Source organism: Microtus pennsylvanicus, chromosome 11, assembly GCF_037038515.1.
Source record: "Microtus pennsylvanicus isolate mMicPen1 chromosome 11, mMicPen1.hap1, whole genome shotgun sequence".
In the NCBI taxonomy this organism is placed as follows: Eukaryota; Metazoa; Chordata; class Mammalia; order Rodentia; family Cricetidae; genus Microtus; species Microtus pennsylvanicus.
In genome coordinates, this window is record NC_134589.1 from 21,467,053 (window position 1) to 21,489,755 (window position 22,703).

Here is a 22,703-nt window from a genome sequence, read left to right on the forward strand (position 1 = left end):
GAGCTATATCCCCAGCTCTAGGCTTGTCTCTTTTAAAGCTTTCCATAAAGTTAAATTAATACATTTCAAACATACACTCACATACACGCACACAGAGACACAGACACACACACACACATAAGTTTGTTTGAGGCAATGTCTTGCTATTAAGCTCTGGTAGGTCTGTTACTCAATGTTTACAGTCCACACTGGCCTCAAACTAATGGCAATCCTCCTGTCTCAGCTTTCGGAGTGCTAGGACACAGGTAGGTTGACAGACACTTGAGGTAGAAAACCTCCTAGTTTCCCTCTTCAGTTTCTCTGCTGTTAACACCTTGCATTTGCAGGATACGTTTGTTGCAACTGATAAAGACAGCTATGCATTGTTAGTAGCAAAGAGCACAGTTTACTCTGTTCCCTGTTCCCTGCTCTTTGTTAGTGTCGGAGACATGGTCTCCATTGTGAACGTAGATGTGAGATCTATCCAGCTCAGATTCCTGAGTCCTGGCATTACAGGTGTGCACTTCAGTGCCCCGCCACTTTGTGGATTATCACAAACCTGTGGTGTATACCCACCACTGCAGTATCATTTAAAGTAGACACTGTCTCCAAAGCCAAACACTCTACCTATCCACCTATCTACCCCTCCTGCAGCCCCTGCTAACTAGTTATCCTTTTTACTATCTCCATAGTTCAGTCTTACAGAATATTAATATGACTGTCATCATCCAAACAGTAACCTTTTAGATAGTTTTACCACCTTTAATGGTACAGTGGCCTCTCCAGTTTGCCTTCTTTACTAAACAGTGGATTCAGGTTCCTTCTTGTCTTTGGTTTGGTGCCCATTTCTCTTCATTGCTGAGTAATACTGACTTGTATGGCCCTTCCCTTGGTGTATGAGCCCGTTTACCCAAATGGCATCTTGCCTACTTCATAGTTTGGGCTGCTATGGGCTGTTACTGTTTTGATTTGCAGTCTTCTAGTGGCATCTGATATACTTCCTTTCATATGCTTGGCCATCTGTTTGTCTGTTTGATGTGCTGTCTGTTCAGACTTTCTCCAGATTGTTTCATTTCTTTTTGATGTACAAGGGGGACTGAATTTAGGGTACTATATCTGGGTGTGGTGGCGCATGCCTTTAGTTCCAGTACTCAGGAGGCAGAGGCAGGTAGAGCTCTGTGAGTTCGAGGCCAGCCTGGTCTACATAGAGAGTACCAGAACAGCCAAGGCTACACAGAAAAAACCTGCCTCAAAAAAACAAGCAAACAACTAAACAAAAAAGAATTTAGGGTCCACATACTGGTAAGTGCTCTCTACTACCGAGATGCACCTCCGTTCCTTTTTGAGAGCAGGGCTTACTGAGTTGGCCTGGCTAACAAGTTTCATTGTGGTTCAGACAGGACATGATCTTGGGAAGCACCTGCCTCAGTTTCTCCAGTAGGTGGGCTTAGAGGCTTGCTCTACCAGGCCCATCTCTCACCCAGCTTTAAATTGAGATGTGTATTTTTTTTTATTGTTGAGAGTTTTAAAAGTATTCTCAGTATATTTTGGATATCTGAGCATACATATACTTTTTTATTTTTTTTTTATTTATTTATTTTTTGTGCTAAGGCTACAACACACTGACCTATATCCACAGTACTCCTTGGATACATTTTATCTTTTCTTTGTGAAACTCACAGTCTTACACATGTTAGATTGAGCTGTGTCCCCAGCTCTTCTCCTTAGAATATTTTATGCAGCCAGGCGGTGGTGGCGCACGCCTTTAATCCCAGCACTCGGGAGGCAGAGGCAGGCGGATCTCTGTGAGTTCGAGACCAGCCTGGTCTACAATAGCTAGTTCCAGGACAGGCTCCAAAACCATAGAGAAACCCTGTCTCGAAAAACCAAAAAAAAAAAAAAAGAATATTTTATGCAATTTTTTATTCTTCTTGTTCTAGACTTCAGTCTCATGCAGACACTAGTGCTGGGAAACGTGCAGTTAGTGAACTGGGAAGAAGGAAGTGAAATATTTGTGTCTCACCACACAATGCGGGTAATATTAATTTTAACCTTTAGCTGCCTTATGTTTAGATAAGGCTGGGCAGAAGGCTTAGTCCACTACGCACTTAGATGCTGACACTTCTGTTTAGACCCGCATCTCTGCCCTTTGACCTGTCGCCTGAATTATGATTGGCTCCTCCTTGGGAGCCCATCCTTTCTGAGCCTTGATGAGTTTTGCTGACTCGGATCCTGCCCAGCTTTCATTTCATTGTTAGTCATTTTATTCTGGTTTGGTTCCTTAACACAGGGTTCCCTGTGTAGCACTGACTGGCCTGGAACTCAATTTGTAGACCAGGCTGTCTTCAAACTTGTAGCAATCCTACTGCTGACGTGGGAGTGTTTTTTCTTGAGACACGGTTTTGTTATGTATCTTCCAACTAGCTATGTAGAACAAACTGGCCTTAAATTAGTGCTAAGGATGGGACCCTGGGCAAGCATTTGACAGCAAGCCACATTCCCGACCTCTATAATAATCTTTTGAGAGAGAAGAATCCCTTTCTAGAGTTCTTCTTCTTGGGCTGTTTTTCCTTTTAACTTAAAATACTTATTATCACATGTGTATGTGTTGGGGGCATGCAGGTACTTGGTGTGTGGGTAGAGGTCAGAGGTCAGTTTTGTGGCATTGGTTCTCCTTTTACCTTCATGTAGGTTTCAGGGTTAAACTCAGGTCACCGGCTTCTACAATAAGTACCCTTACCTGTAGGGCCATCTTGTTGGCCCTCTTGGGCCCCTTTTAATTCCTGGATTTTTTTATTTTTGGAGGGGAAGGGGTAAGATTAAAGGAGAAAAGTGAGAAGACAGCCTTCCAAGGAGTCTTGGGTTGTTTTTTTTTTCAATTAAATTTTTTTTTTTTTTTTGGTTTTTCGAGACAGGGTTTCTCTGTAGCTTTGGTGCCTGTCCTGGAACTAGCTCTTGTAGACCAGGCTGGCCTTGAACTCCCAGAGATCCGCCTGCCTCTGCCTCCCAAGTGCTGGGATTAAAGGCGTGCGCCACCACCGCCCAGCTCAATTAAAATTTTAAAATTATTTTTGTTTTATAGGTTTTTTTTTTAAGAATATATAGTATTCTGTCTGCGTGTGTCCCTGCAGGTCGGAAGATGACACCAGATCTTATTATAGGTGGTTGTGAGCCACCATGTAGTTGCTGGGAATTGAACTCAGGACCTCTGGAAGAAGTCAGTGCTCTTAACCATTGAGCCATTCCATTTAGCGCTCATGTATGTCTGCATCATGTACATGTGGTTCACAGAGGCCAGAAAAGGATGTTGGATTCCCTGGAACTGGAGTTACAGATGGTTGTGAGCTACCATGTGGGTGCTGGGAATCAAACCCAGGTTCTCTAGAACAGTGGCAGTGTTCTGAACTGCTGAGTCATCCATCCAGCCCCTTTCCTTGAATCTTGCAGGCATTTCCTGGTGTTCTTCCTTGTCATCGTTTCCCTGAACTCAAAGGTTGAAGTGCCTTTGGTCTCTCTGGGTGGGGTTCTCTTCCCTTACTATGCTCTCTTGTAGGTTATTTCAGCCACTCCTTTGATGTGGATGTGTGTCCGTCACAGGGCTGGGAGGAAACCCACTGCTCTGCATGAGAGGCAAGCACTCTACTGACTGAGCTACTTAGCCATTGCTTTGACCATGACTCTGATGATGACCGCCAGGTGGGCATCACCAGGCTCCACACCTGTGGGCTCCTAGCACCTGCCTTCTGCTGTTTTCCTGGCATTTCCCCATGGGTCCTTGTGTGCACTGCCCTCCTGATCGTCCTGTCGAAAACTAAATCCTATAGCTTTCTCTCTGAAAGTCTGTGCCTCTCTCTTAGTCCAACATTGAAATAAATGGTAATCTTGGTCTACTATCATAGTTGTTGCTTTATTGCTTTGATAAAACACCATGGCCAAAGGAACTTATAAAAGAAAACAATTAGTTTGGGGTTTATGGTTTCAGAGGGCTGAGGAAGGGAGGCATGGCACTCAAGTAGCTGACAGCTTACATCTTGAGATATAACCACAAGGCAGAGAGAGAGAGAGAGAGAGAGAGAATATGGGAGTGGTGCTAGTCTTTTGAAACCTCAAAGCCTGCCTCCTCCAGTGATGTACTTATTCCAATAAAGCCACACCTCCCAGTCCTTCCCAAACAGGTCTACCAATTGAGAACCTAGTGTTCAAACACATGAATCTGTGAGGACCATTCTCATCCAAACCCCACACCATGTGAGGCAGAAATTTAGCAGGCACCCTTGGCTGCGTTCTCCCCTCACTTCTGCTTCCAGTCAGCTTGTCAGTGAGTCTTGGTTTCGCCCCTCATGGTTTCTCAACTCCTCTCGATTGTCATGTCCCTTCTGTGGCAGAGATGCTAAAATTGCTCCTGTACAAAACATCTAGAACTTCTGGGTAAACGGGAGCTCTCCAGTAAAAAGGGAAACCTTCAGATGCAAAGGCAATCTCCTCAAAAGAAAGACCAGAAGCTGGCCTGGAGTGTGTCTCAGGCCACACCTCTTCTAAGTACTACTTTCCTGTCAGTCCTAAAATACCTTTACCTCCCACCTCTCTCCACCCCCCTTGTCTCCTTCTCCCTTTCTCCTGCCCCCACCTCTTCCTTTCTTCTTCTTTCCCTCCTTCCTTCCCTGTCTTGATAAATTGCCCAGGCTAGCCTCAGCCTTGTAATCCTGCCTCAGGCTTTAGGAGTTACCCCCCTTTTCTTACTCCCCCTTTCACACCTTGACCTGGTTTCACTGTGTAGCCATAGCTTAGGCTGTCCTTGAACTCACCATTTTCCTGTATTAATTCCAAGGGCTGGGGTTGCAGGCATGTGTTACCGTAGAGTTCATGTAGACTTTTCAGTGATTTCCCCCACTTTTGACCCCCCCACCTCCAGCTTTGAGCTGTTTGAGGTTGTACACCATACTTCTTCAGGCAGCAGGAGATGCACAGGCACATCCGTTCCATTGTCTTAGCTCAGTTACCATCCCTGCATTTTCTGGATTCTAGAAGTCTGTTGATCTCTCTCTCTTGTCCACTGTCATCTTATTTTTCATTCTTTGTCCATGTGTCATGTTGCGGGCTTTTGGGTCATGCTCACCCAGAAGATACGCGCCATTCCTTTGCACATGCCGTTCCTTCCCTCTGCTTAGACTGGCTGCCCCTTCCTCTCCAGAATGGCCGTTTCTCTTGTAGCCCTGCTATCTTTTTGGAACAGGCTTCCTAGAGTAGCCCCGAGCCCACTTTCTCTTGTCCATAGGGCTGTCAAAACAGTATTTAGTATCTTAGTAGGAGCAAGGTTGCATACCTCTAGGGGGAACACTTAGCTTATTAGATGCTACATGAAGCTGCCAGGCATTCATTCTTGTCCTAACTGGGGTCCTGGATTCTTTACCTGTTTTTCCTGGGCTCAGCAAGGTACCTGGTAGAGTCACACAGGTGGTCAGTTAGCCAGTGGAGTCCTTTACACCTGCCCGAAATCCATAGCGGCTAGGAAACTTCAGGGAAAAGTGTGCATTTTTCATTTTGATCTATGGAGGCCACGATTATACTCTTTCTTTTGTTTTTTCCTTTCCTGAGGTAGCCTCTGAGCAGCCTCAACTACTCTTACAAAGACTTACTCATCTAAGTGGCGGTGTTGAGGAGGCCGCTGTCGTTCATGAGAAAGGATGGGGCAAGAGTGTGGTTTGAAGGAGCAAGACTGGATGAGCCATTTCGAGGGCGAGAGCTGCAGAGAAAACAGGTTTATACTAAAAGAGCTTTCACAGCAAAGCCTGTTCCTGTAAAACTGTGAAATATTTTCTAATGAAAGTTGGACCCTGTAAAGATCACAGTCAGTCCTTAGGTTGGCAGAAATGCCATGGAAATCAACGGGAATGAACAAATGCAATGAACAACCCTAACTCAGTGGATTAAGAGACAAACGTTTTATTGTGTCCACCGGTTCTGTAGGCAGGAATTCTGGTAGGCACAGCAGGGGGGGCTTGTCTCTGCTACTTGACATCTGGGGTATCATCTGAGAGGCGTTGATGAGGTGCACTGTCTCCATTTCATAGCCAGTGCCTGGCCTGGGATCGAAGATCAAGCGACTGCAGGTGGCCTGCCTGCCTGCCTGCCTGCCTGCCTGCCTGCCTGCCTGCCTGCCTGCCTTGTATTTCTTGCAAAGGTAGTGGGCTCTGGAGAACCTTTCTCCTTTCTGGAGAATCTGACGGAGGCATTGGCGATTTAATATCAAGTCAGCCTGTTGGCATAGGTCTGAAATTTCAGCTACTTAGGAGGCTGAAGCAGGAGGATTTAAAATTCAAGTCCTGTTTAGACTCCAGAGTGATTTCAAGACGAGCTTGGTCAATTTAGTGAGTTTTAAAAGAATGGGGTGGGATGGGTGGGAGTGGGATTTAACTTGGTGGAAGAGCTCTTCCCCAGCTTGCCAGGGCTAGGTTCAATCCTCAGCACCACAAACAAAACAGTTATTTCAACCCCTTTAGCACTGATGCTGAATAGGTGTGGCTTTAGCCTCATTCAGGAGAAGAAGAAAGAAGGGGACAGGTTGTTCATCTGCCACAAAGATCCTTGGATGCGAGGCTCTACTGCAAACTCATGCTGACTTGATGGGAAAGGAGTTGTGTTTTACTGTTGATTTTTATAGATGGGGGACAAGATTTTGCCTTAAACTCATGTTTCTTTAGCTTCCTGAGAACTGGGATTGCAGGTGTCTGTAACCATAAACACCTGAAATAGTTCTTTCTCCCTCCTTCCTCCCTTTTTTCCCTCCCTAGCTCTCTCCTTTCCTTCCTCCCCTCTCTTCCTTCCTTTCCTCCTCCTCCTCTTTGACAGGGTCTTACTTTGTAATCCAGTCTGGCCTTGAACTCATGGCCATCCTCCTGCCTCAGCCTCTCAAGTGCTGATATTATAGGTGTGAGCATATGGATTTTCAGCCCACATTGACCTGTACTGAGTGACTAGGACTTTCTTAGGGTCACTTAAAGGGAAAGCGACTTGAATAAATTTGGGAACTTTCTTTCTTCTCTCCATAAGCTTTGAACTGTATCATAGGCTTGTGACTTGGAAATTCCAAAGTTTGTATTTTCTTTGTCAACTTTATTTCAGATTCTGTATCTCTATCTCCCAAGCACTGGCTTACAGACCCACACTGTGTGCGCTGGGATCCAAACATAGGTCCATATGCTTGTGTGGCAAGCCCATTTCCGAGCCATTTCCCCAACCTTGAAATGTTGCTTTTGAGTTGAGGAACTTTTCTCTGTTGAAAGATCCCTCTAGGGGTCTGTTTTAATTACAGTCGGATTGCTATAAAGAGACACTATGACCAAGCAACTCTTACAAAGGAAGACATCTAATTGGGGCTGTCTTACAGTTTCAGAGGGTTAGTCCAATATCATCATGGCAGGAAACATGGCGGCACTCAGGCAGACGTGGTGCTGGAAAAGTAGCTGTTCTACAGACAGCAGGAAGAGACTGACACACTAGCCTTCAAAGCCCATCCCCAGTGACACACTTCCTCCAACAAGGTCACACCTACTCCAAGAAGGCTGTACCTTCTAATAGTGCCACTCCCTATGACTCATGATTCTCTGTGGCCATTCTGAATCAAACCACCACAGAGTCATTCTCGAGTTTTTCAAACAACAACAAAACAGGAAGAGTTAGACTTCTCAAAGAATACTTTTTTTGCTGGGAGCTTGGCCTAACCTGAGAAAATCTGGTCCCCATAACGCAGAACAATTCACTCTAGTGATTCATCCATCCCTACTGCACATGCGTTTTGTTCCTCTGCTGTGAGCTGGATGTCGCACTGGGTGCTGGGCAGGGGACACATTAGTGAGCCAAAGCCAAGGCTCTTCTTGTCATCAGGAAATGAGACTTATGAGAATCCAGTTATTTGCACATTTACTAGTTCTACTTCTCCATAAAAAACTAGCACACACATTTCATCTTTGGAGAGTTTAGAAAGAGAGCTCTTAGGTGGCAAATTCATGCCCCCAATTCTTCTTAGACTAACTTTAAATCAGGTACATGTTTTGCTGAGAATCATTGCATCCATCTGAAGTGAATTTTAAGGCAACAAGGTACATTGTTTTCATGCCTGTACGTACAGTGCTTTACACAATTGATGTTCACATATATGCTTGAAATCAATGACGAGAGATTCTGGCTTCATTTCCCACGAGATTATGTAAACTAGTCGGTATTTTCAGTCACATGCCAGAATTGCTAGTATAAAGCATCTCCAAATGGGCACATAGATAACCAATAAATGCTTGATTCAGAACCATGTGTTCTTCATGCTTCAACCCTTCAGAGTCAACCAAATACATGTGTCAATAGTTTCCTTAAAAACTCTTAAAGAAGCCAGGCGGTGGTGGCGCACGCCTTTAATCCCAGCACTCGGGAGGCAGAGGCAGGTGGATCTCTGTGAGTTTGAGGCCAGCCTGGTCTACAAGAGCTAGTTTCAAGACAGACTTCAAAAGCTGCAGAGAAACCCTGTCTCGAAAAACAAAACAAAACAAAAAAAACCTCTTAAAGACTCACGGCCACAGCTCTGAGCTCTGTAAGGCAGCTTCAGTATCCCAAAGATCACACATAGGAGGACAAATGAGTGGGTCTTTGAGGAAAGTGTGGGTCTCTAGTTTTCCTTTACTGTGGAGCCACTTACAGATGAATCACGAAAAGAGAAACCATTTTCATTTTTGATAGATTCATGCTAGGTGTGTTATAGCAAAGGCTGGTTGTAGTGAAGTTCCAGTTCAGACTGATTGATGAATTAGACATCGTTTTAGAATGCTTCTGCTAAAATGTAGATTTAATCCAATATAGTATACAGTATCTCGCTTTTCACATTTACCTGGAGGCCCTATTTTCATTGTCAAAATACGAGAATATTCTTCCAGCTACTACTAAGCTATGAAATTAATTCCCTAGTATTTGAAAATATACTCCTACGCTATTAGGGGAAATTCCAACTCCATCTCAAGGCATTGTTTAACTTGGATTTTTCAGTCATCATGCCTCTTCTTATCTGACCCCAACCAGTTAAACACCAATGTTTTTCAACTATTTGGCTAAGGGAAATTTTTTTCTCCTACTTCTGTGCCCACAGGATTAGTCAAAACAATTTTGCCCAAATGAACCTTGACAGGACTAACTCTTCTTCCTCTTGATAGGATCCTATGTTGACTATAAGCACTTCACCATTTTTTTGTTTTTTGGGTAAAAACCTTGGCTGTCCTGGAACTAGCTCTTGTAGACCCGGCTGGCCCCGAACTCACAGAGATCCACCTGCCACCACTGCCCGGCTATTTCTTCATTCTTAGACAGCTTTTGGACCTTTTTTTGCTTTCTTGTCTCCTTCAATTTGTACGCCCAGAAGACGTGTAAGCAGGAGATGAGAAATTTCCAGCTCTGTGAATATTTCAGGGAAAGCTCCAACTGCACCAAGCCCTTGTCTGGCCGTTCTCTCAGCTCTGCACAGAGTGGGGTTGCTCTTCATTCCAGCTCCGCTGAGACCACCTGGGGCAGCAAACTGAAGATCCTTAGGGTCCATAAAAAGTCTTCCAATTTTGGAAAAGATTGCTTTACACATGAGCTTTCCTTGTCTATCTTTGGAAATAATAACAGGTCTCACTTCTATCTCCTGGCCTACCTTTAGCACTCCTTTTAGAATAGTACTGCCAGCTACAACTCCCTGAAGGTCATCAACAAGTGAGTGCTTGGAGTTCTGCCAGCAAGCAGGTGGCAGCTGAGACAGGAGCAGGGCCGTGTAGGCCATTGGTCACCTTAGTAATGCTCACAGATACTTGCCAGGCATGCCCGATGCGTCCTCATAGCTTTGTGTTTGAAGTCAAGTCTGCTGGTGCCCTGTGAGTGAGAACACCTGTCTTCCACTGTTATGCAGAGGGACCTGGAGCTCACCATTGTATTTCTTTTAGGCTGGCAGCCCAGTTTGCCCCAGCTATCCTGTCTCATGCTTGAGCCTGCCTGCATGCTTGCTTGGCAGCTCTCTTCCCCACTGAGCTGCTTTGGGGGATTCTTCTTTGTATTCAGCAGTGAGCCCAGGTCTCTGCTGAGTTCCCAGGTTTCCTCTCAGCCACTCACTTCGCTCTGAGGAACTTTCCTACTGGAAACCAGATTCTGACCCTCACATTCAGATTGGCCTTCATCTGACTTGGTCCCCTGGTGCCTCCTCTCTTCTCTTCTCTTTCTTTTCTCATCCTATCCTGTGCTGCCCTGTTCTTCTAGGCCCTGACTTTTACATCCTGCCCATACCCTAGTCTGCAGCTAGGTACTGAAAGAATTATTCCAAGGGGCAGAACTGAGAAGTAGATGTTGCGGCTCTGGACTTAGTCTGTGTAGAGATGTCTAAGTATTTGAAGAACCACCCTGATGTAGCCCATTTTTCTCTCCTGACACCACTTGCTGTTGCCCACTCTTGTCCAAAGCCTTGTATGCCTTACCCACTGTTTATCACCCCTGTGTGTTTGCTCTTTTGAACCTCAATTACTTGTTTGTTGTTTTTAAGACGTGGTCTCACTATGTACCACTGGCTGTCCTGGAACTCGCTCTGTAGATCAGGCTGGCCTCAATCTCAGAGACCCACCTGCCTTTGCCTCCTGAGTGCTGGGATTAAAGGCATGTACCACTACCACCAGGTTTAGAATTCCATTTAAATTGTGATCTACACCATTACAGTGGCCTCCAAGATGTGACCAGGCACAGCAAGGCTAACAAACAGACCCTTTAGCCCAGGTACCCTATGTCTATTGGGAGACTAGAAAAGTGCTTTGGTTTAGCACTATGCTTGGCTCATGGCTTCCTTAGAAAATTCCCGACTATAACCCCGAGGACATTAGTAGCAGCCCTTCTGACAGCACCCTGTCTTAGGATGCCACTCCATGCTATTGCTACCTGTGAGACCTTGGACAAATTGTATAAAACTCTATGCCTCCATTTCTGCTCTGTAAAATGAAGATAAAAATGCAACGTTTGAGCAGGGCAATGGCTCAGCGGGTAAAGATGCTGCGGAGCCTGCCAGGCTAGGTTTGATCCCAGCACCCACATAGGGGAAGGAGGGAACCAACTCCCTGAAGACTGACTTCTGGGGACACACACACACACACACATAATAATAATAATAATAATCCCCAACAACTCTGTCTCATAGGCTTGTGTGAAGATGGGATGAATTAGCGAATGTATGTCAAATGCTCAAGACAATGCCAGCCTTTAGTAAAAGGTAGCATATGATATTTAGTTATAGTCACTGCCCTTCTTTTTCTTTCTTTTCATGTGGCCTGGGGCTGTCCTCCAATTCAATATACAATAAGGATAATCTTGCATTTCTGATCCTTCTGCCTCTACCTCCTGAGTGCTTATGTGTGCCCCATGGCTAGTTTTATGCGGTGTTGGGAATAGTTTTACCCAGTGCCTCATGCATGCTAGGCAATCACTTCGCCAACTCAGCTACACTTCCAGTTTTGGGTTGTTCTTTAACCAAGGTTCCTGACTTTCATCTCTTTATTTTGAATAGTACTTAGTGAGTTTTTCCCTCTTGATTGGTGGTTGGTGTTTTAAGATAGGGTCTCATGTAGCTCAAACTGGCTTCAAACTCACCACTTAGTGGAGGATGACTTTAAACTGACTGGTCTTCCTGCATCTCCGCTCCAAGGACTGGAATTGAAGGCATGCCTTTTCATCTTTAGTGTGTTAGGGCCTAGAGCTATCCTGTGCAAAATGTGTATGGCGACATTTGATTGCCCAACCCTCCTGTCCTTAGATGCAGCCACTAGATACTAATTCCCTCCCTCAGGATATGACAAAAGGGTCCATTATAATGCACCTCAGGGAAAACTTTGTGATCATCTCAGGTAGCATCTTGTTAATTGGATGAACCGGGATAGGTTTCTGGGCTTCTTGGGGCCCTGAGAAATGGATTTCATGTTAAGTGCTGGTGACATGGAGGCGGAAGGAACAGCACAGGAACACTGAACACCTGGAGCTGTAGGAAAGCTTCTATTCACTTGTGACGTCACTTAAGTTTATAGCCATCCTTCCAGGGCGGATAGAGGTGTGTTCAGCAGTCAAGTTGTGTTCCTGAAGCAGATTGTGTGTGGTAGACAGTGTTTGCACCCAAGCCTCTGGTCCTTTTGCCTCTTGCTACATAGATTGGAGGGAGTATGTGCTTGGGGGATTGGAAGAATCCCAACTGGGGGAGGTGACCTTCTATACAAATTTAGTCTCCTATAGCTTTTCATCCGGAGCTTGGACTCTTTCTCAGGCAGCCCTGAACTTAGACTGTGCACTTAGGGGTTGACGAGGCATGTCTGGCCGTGTCACTTTCAATCCAAAGGTTCGCTATGCTCTTGCTCCTTTAATCTGAAATGTTTTAAATCAAATAAGGTACATGTCTCACCTCAGCTATGGATAACACATCAATTTTTGTTTTTTTTTTCTCCCATAACATGTTGGACATGATGGCACACACCTTCGGTCTTGGCATCCAGGAGGCACAGGCAGACAAGTCTTTGTAAGGTTGAGGCCAGCCAGGGCTACATACGTAACCCCTAGAGAAATTTTTTGACACATTGTAAAATGGAACAGGAATTGTCTTTCTTTTAAAAGATAGGGTCCCATGTAGCTCAGGCTGGAACTGAACTCTGTGTGGCTGAGGCAGGCCTTAAACTCCTGAGCCTCTTATTTGCCTTACAAGTGCAGGGATTGTGGGTAAGTCCCAGTACACAAGCCTTCAGAAATTACTCTGTATCACTTTCTATTGTGGGTTTTGTGTACATTTGAATTTTGTCCCTCTCTTCATCTTCCATCTCCTGTGTCATAGGTTCATACATGTGGAATACATGCTTTAGCTTAGAAAGTTTACCAGGTTGCATGATAAACCCCTTTCGTGTGTGATCCCCTATAATTACCATGGTTTCTCTCAATTGAACTATACAAATGAAGATTTATTTAATGGTAATCCTTCCTCATTAGGCCTGAGTTATTTTCCTTATGACTTACTGTTGTAGGTTAGCCCCAAGGGGCTAAGAAATTCCTGTTTTGAGAAGTCTTGAAAGTCTTTGGTAACTTGATGTTTCATTTTCCTTTTCTCTGTTGCTAGAGAAGCTAGGATCAGTAGGGGCTAGAGAGATGGCTCAGCAGTTAGGAGCAATTACTGCTCTTGTAGGTTCAAGTTTCTAGCACCCACACGGCCATTCATCAGCCATCTATAACTCAAGTTCCCGGGAATTCAATGCTCTGCTGGCACACACACAGTGTAGATACATAATATACAAGCAAAACTCTTGTATACATAAAAGAAAATAGGGAGCTAGTTCCAGGACAGGCTCCAAAGCCACAGCGAAACCCTGTCTCGAAAAACAAAACAAAACAAAAAACAAAAAAAAAAAAAAAAGGAAAATAGGATCACACTGTCTTAGTTAGTAGTTACTACTATTCTGTTGCTGTGAAGAGACACCCTGACCAAAACAACTCTTATTAAAGAAAGTATTTTTAATTGAGGGCGTGCTTCCAGTTTTACAGGGTCAGTCAATGGTCATCATGGCAGGAAGCAGACAGGCACAGTGCTGGAGCATAGCTGAGAGCTTTACATCCTGAGGTCCTGATGTGGGTTTTGAAACCTCAAGGCCCTTTGCCAGTGACACACCCGCTCCAACAAAGTTACACTTTGGTAACTGATCATCAAGCATCTGAGCATCCGGGCTTACGGGGGCCATTCTCATTCAAGCCACCGCAGACACTTACCTGTCCCTTGTACACTCTCATTGATGATGTGCTCTCCCAAGCCTCACGGAGCCAGCAGAGCAGGAAGCACCCACTGTAGCAGTGACGTGATTTCTCTTCTGCCACCCAGGATGGTATTTGGCAGTCAAATTGTTGGGCAGATCACTTTGTGTGTTCTGGCATTCAGTGAAATGGTTACTAAAGCGCAGGCTTCAGGTGATTTTGAAGACAGAAATGCTTGAGTTAGAACTGAGTGGAGGCCAGGCGTGGTATGGTGTACTCTGTAGTCCTGGTACTCAGAGACTGAAGCAGGGAGGTCAGGAGTTCAAGGTTAGCCTGGGCTACAGAGCCAGCTCCTGCTTAAAAAAAAAAAACAAACTTGGTGAAGTCCTTCAGATTAATCTGGGCTTTTTGTTTTTGTTGGTGTTTGTGGTGCTGAGAATGGAACCTAGGGTGCTGAGCATGCTGGGTAAGCACTGTGTCACCGAGCAACATCCTCGGTCTCTAAATCAATTTGTAATTTGAAAAATAGAGTTGAGATTTTAAAGTGGCTCTTTTAAATGTTTTCCAGTAAAACGATTGCAGTAAAGCCAGTTGGCAGTAGTTTTCCTAGATTGTTTGGCTAGTTATCTTAAAGGATCCGCTGCTCTTGTGAAGAACACTCGGTCCAATTGCCCTATGCTGACTGTTAATAACATGCTTTGTAGCTGAGCAGCATATGAGGACCTGGCTGTTAGACACTCTGGGCTAACCATGTCATCTAAACACCGTCCATGTTTTTCCTGGAAATACACCTGCTCTTTGCCTTTAATTTAGAATAATCTTCCTTTGTGTAGATAGTTTGATGGTATTGCCTGTCTTCGATAGACCAAGACAAAACACAAAAATTAGTCTCCCCGCCCCCTCTCAAGACAGGGTTTCTCTGTGTAGTCTTGACTGTCCTGGAACTTGCTTGTAGATCAGGCTGGCTTCAAACTCACAGAGATCCACCTACCTCTGCCTCCTGAGTGCTGGGATTAAAGGCGTGTGCCGCCACGCCCAGTAAAATCAGTCATTCTTGACACTTCAGTTTTACGGGAAGAGGCACAAGCCAGTTTCTAGTGTAAGAAAGTGCCCGCTTATTATACCAGACCTGCAAAAGCCTCTCACATATCACAATGAAACAAGCCTCCGTGGTAAGACTAGAAATAAGTCGGCTGCAGGCAGCTTAGCATCTTTTATGTTAGCCTGGAAATGGAGCAGGTCCAGTGACAGAGCAGGAACAGTGGGTTCAGTTTTATGATTTTATCTTGGGATTGGCTCTGTTTTTGTGTTCAAGGTAAGCCATTAAATAGCCTGTTTTTGTAATGAATTTACAGCCCTGGAATTTACTGTTTCAAGCAGATGACTTAATTAGGACCACAAGCTTTTCCGTAATGTGGCCCAGAGCAGCAGCACCCTTATTTCCTTGTTTTTAAATATAGAAGTCAGGTGAATTTTCTTTTCTTTGGTCCGTCCTTCCTTCCTTCCTTCCTTTCTTTCTTTCTTTCTTTCTTTCTTTCTTTCTTTCTTTCTTTCTTTTTTGTTTTTGAGGTGGGATCTCTATGATGTAGTTCTGACTATCCTGGAACTCACTGTATAAACCAGTCTGGCTATGACTGCCTCTGCCTCCCAAGTGCTAGGATTGAAGACGTGTGCTATCACGCCCAGCATGTTAAATTTTCTAATAGCTGCATTAAAAGTAAAGAGACATGGACAGAATAATTTTAACAATGTGTTTAACCCAACATTTCCAAAATAATATTTCAACATTGAGACTTGCACATTTTTTTCTTACTGTTTTCAAATGCAGCCTATATGGTTGTGAGCCATCCACATTCCCGCCGCACAGCGGTCTCACGTGGTTGATATCTCCCATGCTGAACAATGGAATCTTGAGATCCAGTGCAGCCCAGTGTAGTGTCATTTATGTAACTGGCATTTATATTTTCTTTTGCTTTCTTTGTGTGCATGCTGGTGCATGTGTAGGTATGTGTATATGTGGACAAGGGGACAGCCGTGCATGCCATTCCTTTCAAAACCTTTGGATTGAGACAGAGTCTCTTATTAGCCTGAAACTTTGCCAAGTAGCCTAGACTAGCTGGCCCTTGAATTTCCGGGGGCCACTGGTCTCCACCTCCCATCTTGCCATCTCTGGGATTATGGGCGTATACCACCACACCCAGCTTTTTATTAACATGTGGGTTCTGGGAATCCAAACGCAGCTCCTCAACACTTGTGAGGCAAGCATGTTGCCAACTGAGCCATCTTCCCAGCTCCAATTGGCTTCGGATTGCATGCAAATCAGGTCCTGAAAACTACAGGACAGCGGTGATGCTTTTAACCTAAGAGGACGCCGACTCTGACTTGGCCTTTGTGTAGGGGTACGAATAGCTTTTGCTTTTTTCCTAGGGGCGCTACACAGACAGACATAGTGCTTCAGGCCGGAGCATGTGCGCAGGCAGGCTGTGCTTTTATTCCAGCTAGTGTTTGCTGTACACATACCACTCCCTAATCTTGGGCTCCTACTCATGGCTATTTTTAGATCTTAAAACTACTTGTTTTAGAGGGACATTTTCATGAGTGGTTAGCTGGGTTGGTTTCTTAGAACTGAGCTTCCAGTGGGCTAGGCCCCATCCCAGGATCAACTTTTTTTTACATGGTATTTAGTTCTCTTACTTTTTCACCCAGATTTAGAATCTTTTTCCCCCTCTCTTATTCTTTTGTTAAGTGGGCAAAATCCAGACACCTGCCACTTACCTTTGTAAACCTGCAGCTCTCCTCCTTCCTCAGCACCTCAGGGCAGGTTTCCTTTGTCTAGCTTCACAGATGGCCTGAAAGCCATGTGGTGGGGGAAGGAACTGGCATGTGTTGAAGATCTTTTGGGTGCTGTGCTCTTACGAGGGCTTTAGAAATATTACTTCAGTGGCCCTGTGGGGCAGAAGTAAGGATCTGCATTTTATAGATGAGGAAATGGAAACCCAGAAGAAAAGAAACCGCTTAGCCTCACATACCAATAGATTTGGTAACCTCACTCGCCTCTGGTAGATAAGAGGTTTGTTGTTTGGTCAGCTTTGTTTTTTTTATTTTTTATTTTTATTTCACGTGTATGCGTGTTTCCCCTAGATGTATGTATGTGTACCATGTTCTTGTCTGGTGCCCTCAGAGGTCAGAAGAGTGTGTCAGATCAGATTGATCCCCTGGAGCTGGAGCTGCAGATGGTTGTGAGCCACCATGTGGGTGCTGGAGATTGAATCTGGGTCCTCTGCCAGAGTAACAAGTGCACTACACTGCTGAGCCATGTCTCTGACCCCGGCCCTTATTTATTTATTTATCTATCTATCTATCTATCTATCTATCTATTTATTGAGAGTAGGTTTTACTATGTGCATAGAGCTCTGGCTAGTCCTTGAACTCCCTCAGAATATCCTTGGAGTGCTGGGATTGCAGGCAGGAGCCATTGTGCCTGGCTTGCGAGTGGATTCTGGAAGTTGGAATCACACCTAGTTGCAATTTAAAACAAATTGCAATGCAGCCATGTGTGGCAGCTCATGCCTGAAATCCAAGCACTTAGGACGCAGAGGTAGGAGACAGATAACAAGGCTAGCCCCAAGGGCCTGGGCATTTACTCAGTGGCAGAGAACTTGCATAGCACGCTCAAAGCCCTGGGTTCAATCCCCAGCCCCAGGGGCCGGGAGAGCTGTGTTGGTAGGAATCAGGAATGTACAAAAACCATACAAGATCCTTCTCAAAGCTGCGGAGCATTTCCGGGTTCTTTATCCTCTATGAGGGCTTGTGGTGACCATATGTTCATTTTGGTTTACAGTTACGCCCCCAGATTGCATCAGGATGGCCCAATGGAACCAGCTCCAGCAGCTGGATACTCGGTACCTGGAGCAGCTGCACCAGCTGTACAGTGACAGCTTCCCCATGGAGCTGCGGCAGTTCCTGGCACCTTGGATTGAGAGTCAAGACTGGTAAGTCCTCCTCGAGAGACTCCCTGAATTGGGAGGTTTGGGGTTAAGTCAGGGGACACGACTTTCTCTAGCTTCACTCTCTGCTACCCCTTTCATCAAAGACCTGAGTGCTGGAGCTGGGGGAGGGTCAGGAGGGCAGAGGTCATTTAGTCCCTTAAAGCATCCGAAGCTGTGTTTGAGAGCATCTGGGTAGCGGGCTTTCAGCGCATTCAGTTAGCTTGCTGGGAGATGTTCTCAGGTCAGATTTGTGTCTCTCTTACTCGGTGAGATCTCTGCATTTGACTTTCTAACCCTGAGATATATTTTAACCCAAGAACTCTGTCTCAGGTAGAAATTCGGGTCCACCACACACTTGGCTTCCCCTATTAAAGGAGAGACACAGAGTAAGGGAAGTAGAGTCATAGAGGAAATGATGCCAGCTGTTTGCCTTACTTTAATGTACTCTGGCCTGTATTAATGTGATCTACTCTTCCAGAATGTCTACCCTGATTTAGTGAAGGGTCAAGGAGGTGACACAGAGCGTCTCAGCTTGGCAGTTCTGATTATGCTAATAAGCGCTTATCAGTCTGGCCATGGGTTGACAGGAAATTTAAGGCAAACACAACTTTATCTGTCCTTTTCTTAAAAAATATTCATGTGTGTATATATATATATATATATATATATATATATATATATATATACATGTTGTATAGATGCAGGTATGTGCGCATGAGTGTGTACGTGTATGTGTGTGTGTGTGTGGTGTAGGCCAGAGCACAACCTCAAGTTCTATCCTTAGGCATGCCTTCTGCACCCTTTGAGACACGGTCTCTCATTGGGTTAGAGCTTGCCAATTAGAGCAGACTCTCCGGGATCTTCTGTCTCCCCAGTGCTGGAATTACAAACGTGTGCTACCATGCCCAGCTTTTTTTTTTTTTGAAAATCGATTTTTTAAAAATACAATATATTCTGACTACAGCTTTCCCTCCCCCAACTCCTCTCAGCTCTTCCCCAATTCCCCTCCCACCCAACTCCATACACTTTATCTCTCTCACTAGAACACAAACAGGCCCTAAAAAACAGTAAGACAAACCCAAACAAACCGGAATAAGATGGAACAAACCAACAGAAGAAAAGGAGCCAAAGAAAAACTATAAGAAACACATAAAAATGCAAAGACGTGTGTTCCTGCACACATAGAAATCCCATAAAAACACAGAACCAGAAATATGTATGCACATATATGTGTGTACATATATATAATGCAAAATATCTACAAGGGAAGAAAATGCCCAGACAAAGCATTTTGAGAGAAGAAACCTCCAACAGTGCCGTTGAGTGTGTCTTGTGTTTGTCACCTACCGCTGACATGCCCAGCATTTTATGTGCGTTCTGTGGATGGAACTCAGGGCCTCATTGCTTACAAGGCACCTACTCTACCGAATGAACCATATGCCCTGCCTGTGTCTGTCCTTTTTATTTTCTTTGTGTGGGTATGGTTTCTTTCTTTGTTTACTTATTATTATTGTGTTTATGTGGTGTTTCGGGGCAGTGTGTGGACATACCACAGTGCGCATGTGGAGGTCAAAGGACAGTTTCATGGGGTCAATTCTCTGCTTTATCTTTTCATAGGTTTCAAGGATTGAACTGGAGGTGTCAGGTTTCCCTAACAAAGCAGCTTTATGTACCGAGCCATCTTGCCGTCCCCCTCTTTTGGTTCTGTTTTAAGACAAGGTTTCATATAGTCTGGGCTAGCCTGGAACTTGCTATATTTAGCTGAGAATACCCTGAACTACTTATCCTCCTGCCTCTCCCAAGTATTAGGATTGTAGATGTGTGCTACCATACCTGTTTTTATTTTTTATTTTATTTTTGAGGCAAAGTCTTGCTATATAGCTCAGGCTGGCCTAGAACTCACTCTCACTATGTAGCCCAGGCTGGTCTCCAACATGCAGTTCTCCTGCCTCAGCCTCTCAGTAATTCTCAGATTACAGATGTAACACCGTCCGAGATTTACAGTTTGCTCTATTTGCTCTGTTTTGCTCAAATGCATTAGTCATATCAACTATAAGAGTGAGTAACAATATCTGGAGTCATTCTCATTGACATTTCTCTTTTTCTTTCTTTCTGTTCTGGGGCTCAGACTCAGAGCCTTGGCACACGCGGCAAGACTGTGTCCCTGAGCTTTACCTCCAGCCGCTGTATTGTTGGGCCGAACAAGAGGAATGGGGGATGAACGGGTCACAGCATCAGTCTGTCATTTCCTCTCTTGCCACCCCTTGATGGTGGTTTCTGTTCCTATTGTTATTGTTTTTAAGACAAAGTCACCCAGAGTGGCTTGGAACTCCTTAGGTAGGAGGGCTGGCCTTGAACTCTTGATCCTGCTGTCTCCACCTCCCTATCAATCATGGTTTCAGGCTCCCCAGATCACTCACGGTAGGCACTCCCTCTTCCTAGGGCATATGCAGCCAGCAAAGAGTCCCATGCCACGCTGGTGTTTCATAACCTCTTGGGTGAGATTGACCAGCAGTATAGCCGATTCCTGCAAGAGTCCAATGTCCTCTATCAACACAACCTGCGAAGAATCAAGCAGTTCCTGCAGGTACGATGGGAACCTGACTGGGAGACATTGACCCCACAGAGTGGAGTCTTAGTGTCCTGTCCTCACTTGGCAAATGATGAGAGCCTGCCTTATGCTCTCAATCAGAGCAGAAGTAATTAACTCCTTCTCAATTCCCTGTACACTGCCCTTGGGTACCATTTCCGGAAACTCACTTCTCCTGTTACAGTTGGAGCAATAAAGCAATAAAGCTTGGTGTTATTCTGTTACAGTAGCATGCCAACAGCACCTGCTCATCGTAGGCACACGTCTTAGTTTTAAATGTGAAGAGTTTGCCCATTAATTGAGTACTCCTGGGTAAAGTCAACCACTTCCCTATAAAACCCGATGATATCCTGTCTCAGGATGGCCTCGTGTATTTCTGCTGTCGGCTGTGGCCGCCATCCTCCTCCCTTTCCTTCCCTCTGGGTTTCAGTCCGATTCTGAAGCCTTTGATCTGTTGTTGCAGAAGTGAGTTTTAAGTTAGCCAAGGTCAGTCCACACCTCCTTAGCCACTCTCTTTCTGTCCTGCGTACAGAGCAGGTATCTGGAGAAGCCGATGGAAATTGCCCGGATCGTGGCCCGATGCCTGTGGGAAGAGTCTCGCCTCCTCCAGACGGCAGCCACCGCAGCCCAGGTGAGACCGGGAAGAGACCAAGCAGGGGACTTGGGAAGCGAGCAACTGTACAGTGCAGTAGAATAGCAATGGTTTAATATGACTGAAGAAGAAACACTGGACTAGATCAAAGCCTTAAATATACATTGAAAATGACAACAGCAAAGAACCGCACAAGCCCCTCCATTCCGCCCCCTAACGAACAGTGTTACTGTAACGGAGGCCGAACTTGAACTCTGCTTCTCCTGCCTGCTCCTCCTGAGTGCTGGGATTAGAGGTGCACACCACTCTATCCTGTACATGTGGTGCTTGGGGCAGAACCAGGGCCCCAGCTGTTAGATGGGCGGGTGTGGAAGCCGTATCCTCAGCCTTGGGGCTTCTATTGCTGTTGACTCAGAGTCTTGCTGTGTAGGACAGCTGATTTCCAGTTTGGGATAGTCGGCCTGCCTCTGCCACATTACTGGTGTAGCCACCACGCTTCCACAGGCCTTTCCCTTGTTTTCACGTTCACGGTTGTTTTGTTGGTTTTTTGTTTTGTTTTGTTTTGTTTTGTTTTTTTGAGATGGAGTCACATTCTGTAGCCCATGCTGGCCTAGAACTCACTATGTAGGCTGACTTTCTCAAACTCATGGCAATCCTGCTTCAGTTTCTCTAGTGCTTGCTTTTGAGACAGGCTTTCAATACCTAGCCTGTGTGGTAACTCTAGATCCTCCTGCCCCAGCCTCCCAAGTGCTGGTATGAAGTATGTGAGCCACCATGCCTGGCCCACAGGGCCTTCCCAAGGCCTGACCCCTGAGTTAGAAGTTGGGAGCCTGCAGAGCACACCCCCTACCATCCACATGGAGCTTGAGAGACCCTAGGCATCTGCTGGCTGAACACAGAAATTGCTTTTAGAGACCAGTATCGTTCCTGCCCCAGGCAAGTTTAGGAACTAGGAGAGGGGAAGAGGCGCAGCTTTGGGGCTGGGCCCTTTCATAGTCTCTGTCTAAGGCACTTCTCTGCAGCTTATCGGTCAGATTCACTCCCAGAATGAGAGAAATGTAGGGCTGGGTTCTTTTCCCGAGTCTTCGAAGAGGTTTGTAGTCTATGATTTAAGCAGCCAGGAAACATAGGGAGAATGTCTTTTTAAAAATGGCCTGTTTTGTCCTCCTTGGGAGACTTGTGGCAGTCGTGGAGAGAACAGACTGGAAACAAGAGATCTTAGAAGCAAATAATAGGGCTGGTGAGCTGGCTCCGTGTCTGAGAACACTCGCTGCTTTTGAAGCAGACCTGGGTTCAGTTCCCGGCACCCACGAGGAGGCTCACAACCACCGTCCATAACCCCTGTTCCAGGGAATCCAACGCCCATTTCAGACTTGCATAGGCACCAGGCACACATGAGGTGCACGTGCACACGTGCTGGCAAGTCATACACATAAAATAAAGCAAATAAACCTCAAGAACAGGAAACACGGGAAAATAAAAAGAAGTCAAAAGAGCAGCAGTTAGGGCTGGTTTGAGCCTTGACAGCTGTAATGGGTGTGAGCCATTAGACCGTAGGCACAGGGTGTGAGCATGGCTAGCTTGGAAAACTGGGTGGGTGATGTCTCCCCTGGCTCTGCTTTCTCCAAGATTGCTGTCCTTACCCTTGGGCCACTGTCAAAAGTGCTATCTTGTTTCTGCAGCTTTTACTTGTCTTTTCTATCATCAGAGCCTCTTTCTGTTCCTTGCAAAGTCATTTTACATTTCATGTCCTGATTGACCTTCTCAAGGCTGCAGCCTCTCCTCC

At 45.4% G+C, this 22,703-nt stretch overlaps 2 protein-coding genes across 5 annotated transcripts in view; one reads left to right on the plus strand and one right to left on the minus strand.

Moving 5' to 3' along the window:
• Stat3 (signal transducer and activator of transcription 3) overlaps positions 1-22,703 on the plus strand; it is a 55,790-nt gene that overhangs the window by 11,849 nt on the left and 21,238 nt on the right. For all 4 annotated transcript variants that reach the window (XM_075990722.1, XM_075990720.1, XM_075990721.1 and 1 more), the window contains exons 2-4: positions 17,588-17,738; positions 20,178-20,322; positions 20,858-20,956. In XM_075990722.1, the coding sequence (XP_075846837.1) occupies positions 17,588-17,738; positions 20,178-20,322; positions 20,858-20,956 (395 nt within the window). The remainder of the gene's footprint in view (positions 1-17,587; positions 17,739-20,177; positions 20,323-20,857; positions 20,957-22,703) is intronic.
• On the minus strand, positions 8,957-9,778 carry LOC142859537 (eukaryotic translation initiation factor 2 subunit 3, Y-linked-like). The gene is given in 4 exon segments (XM_075989709.1): positions 8,957-9,085; positions 9,087-9,177; positions 9,299-9,342; positions 9,344-9,778. Coding segments are annotated over 4 exon segments (699 nt in total).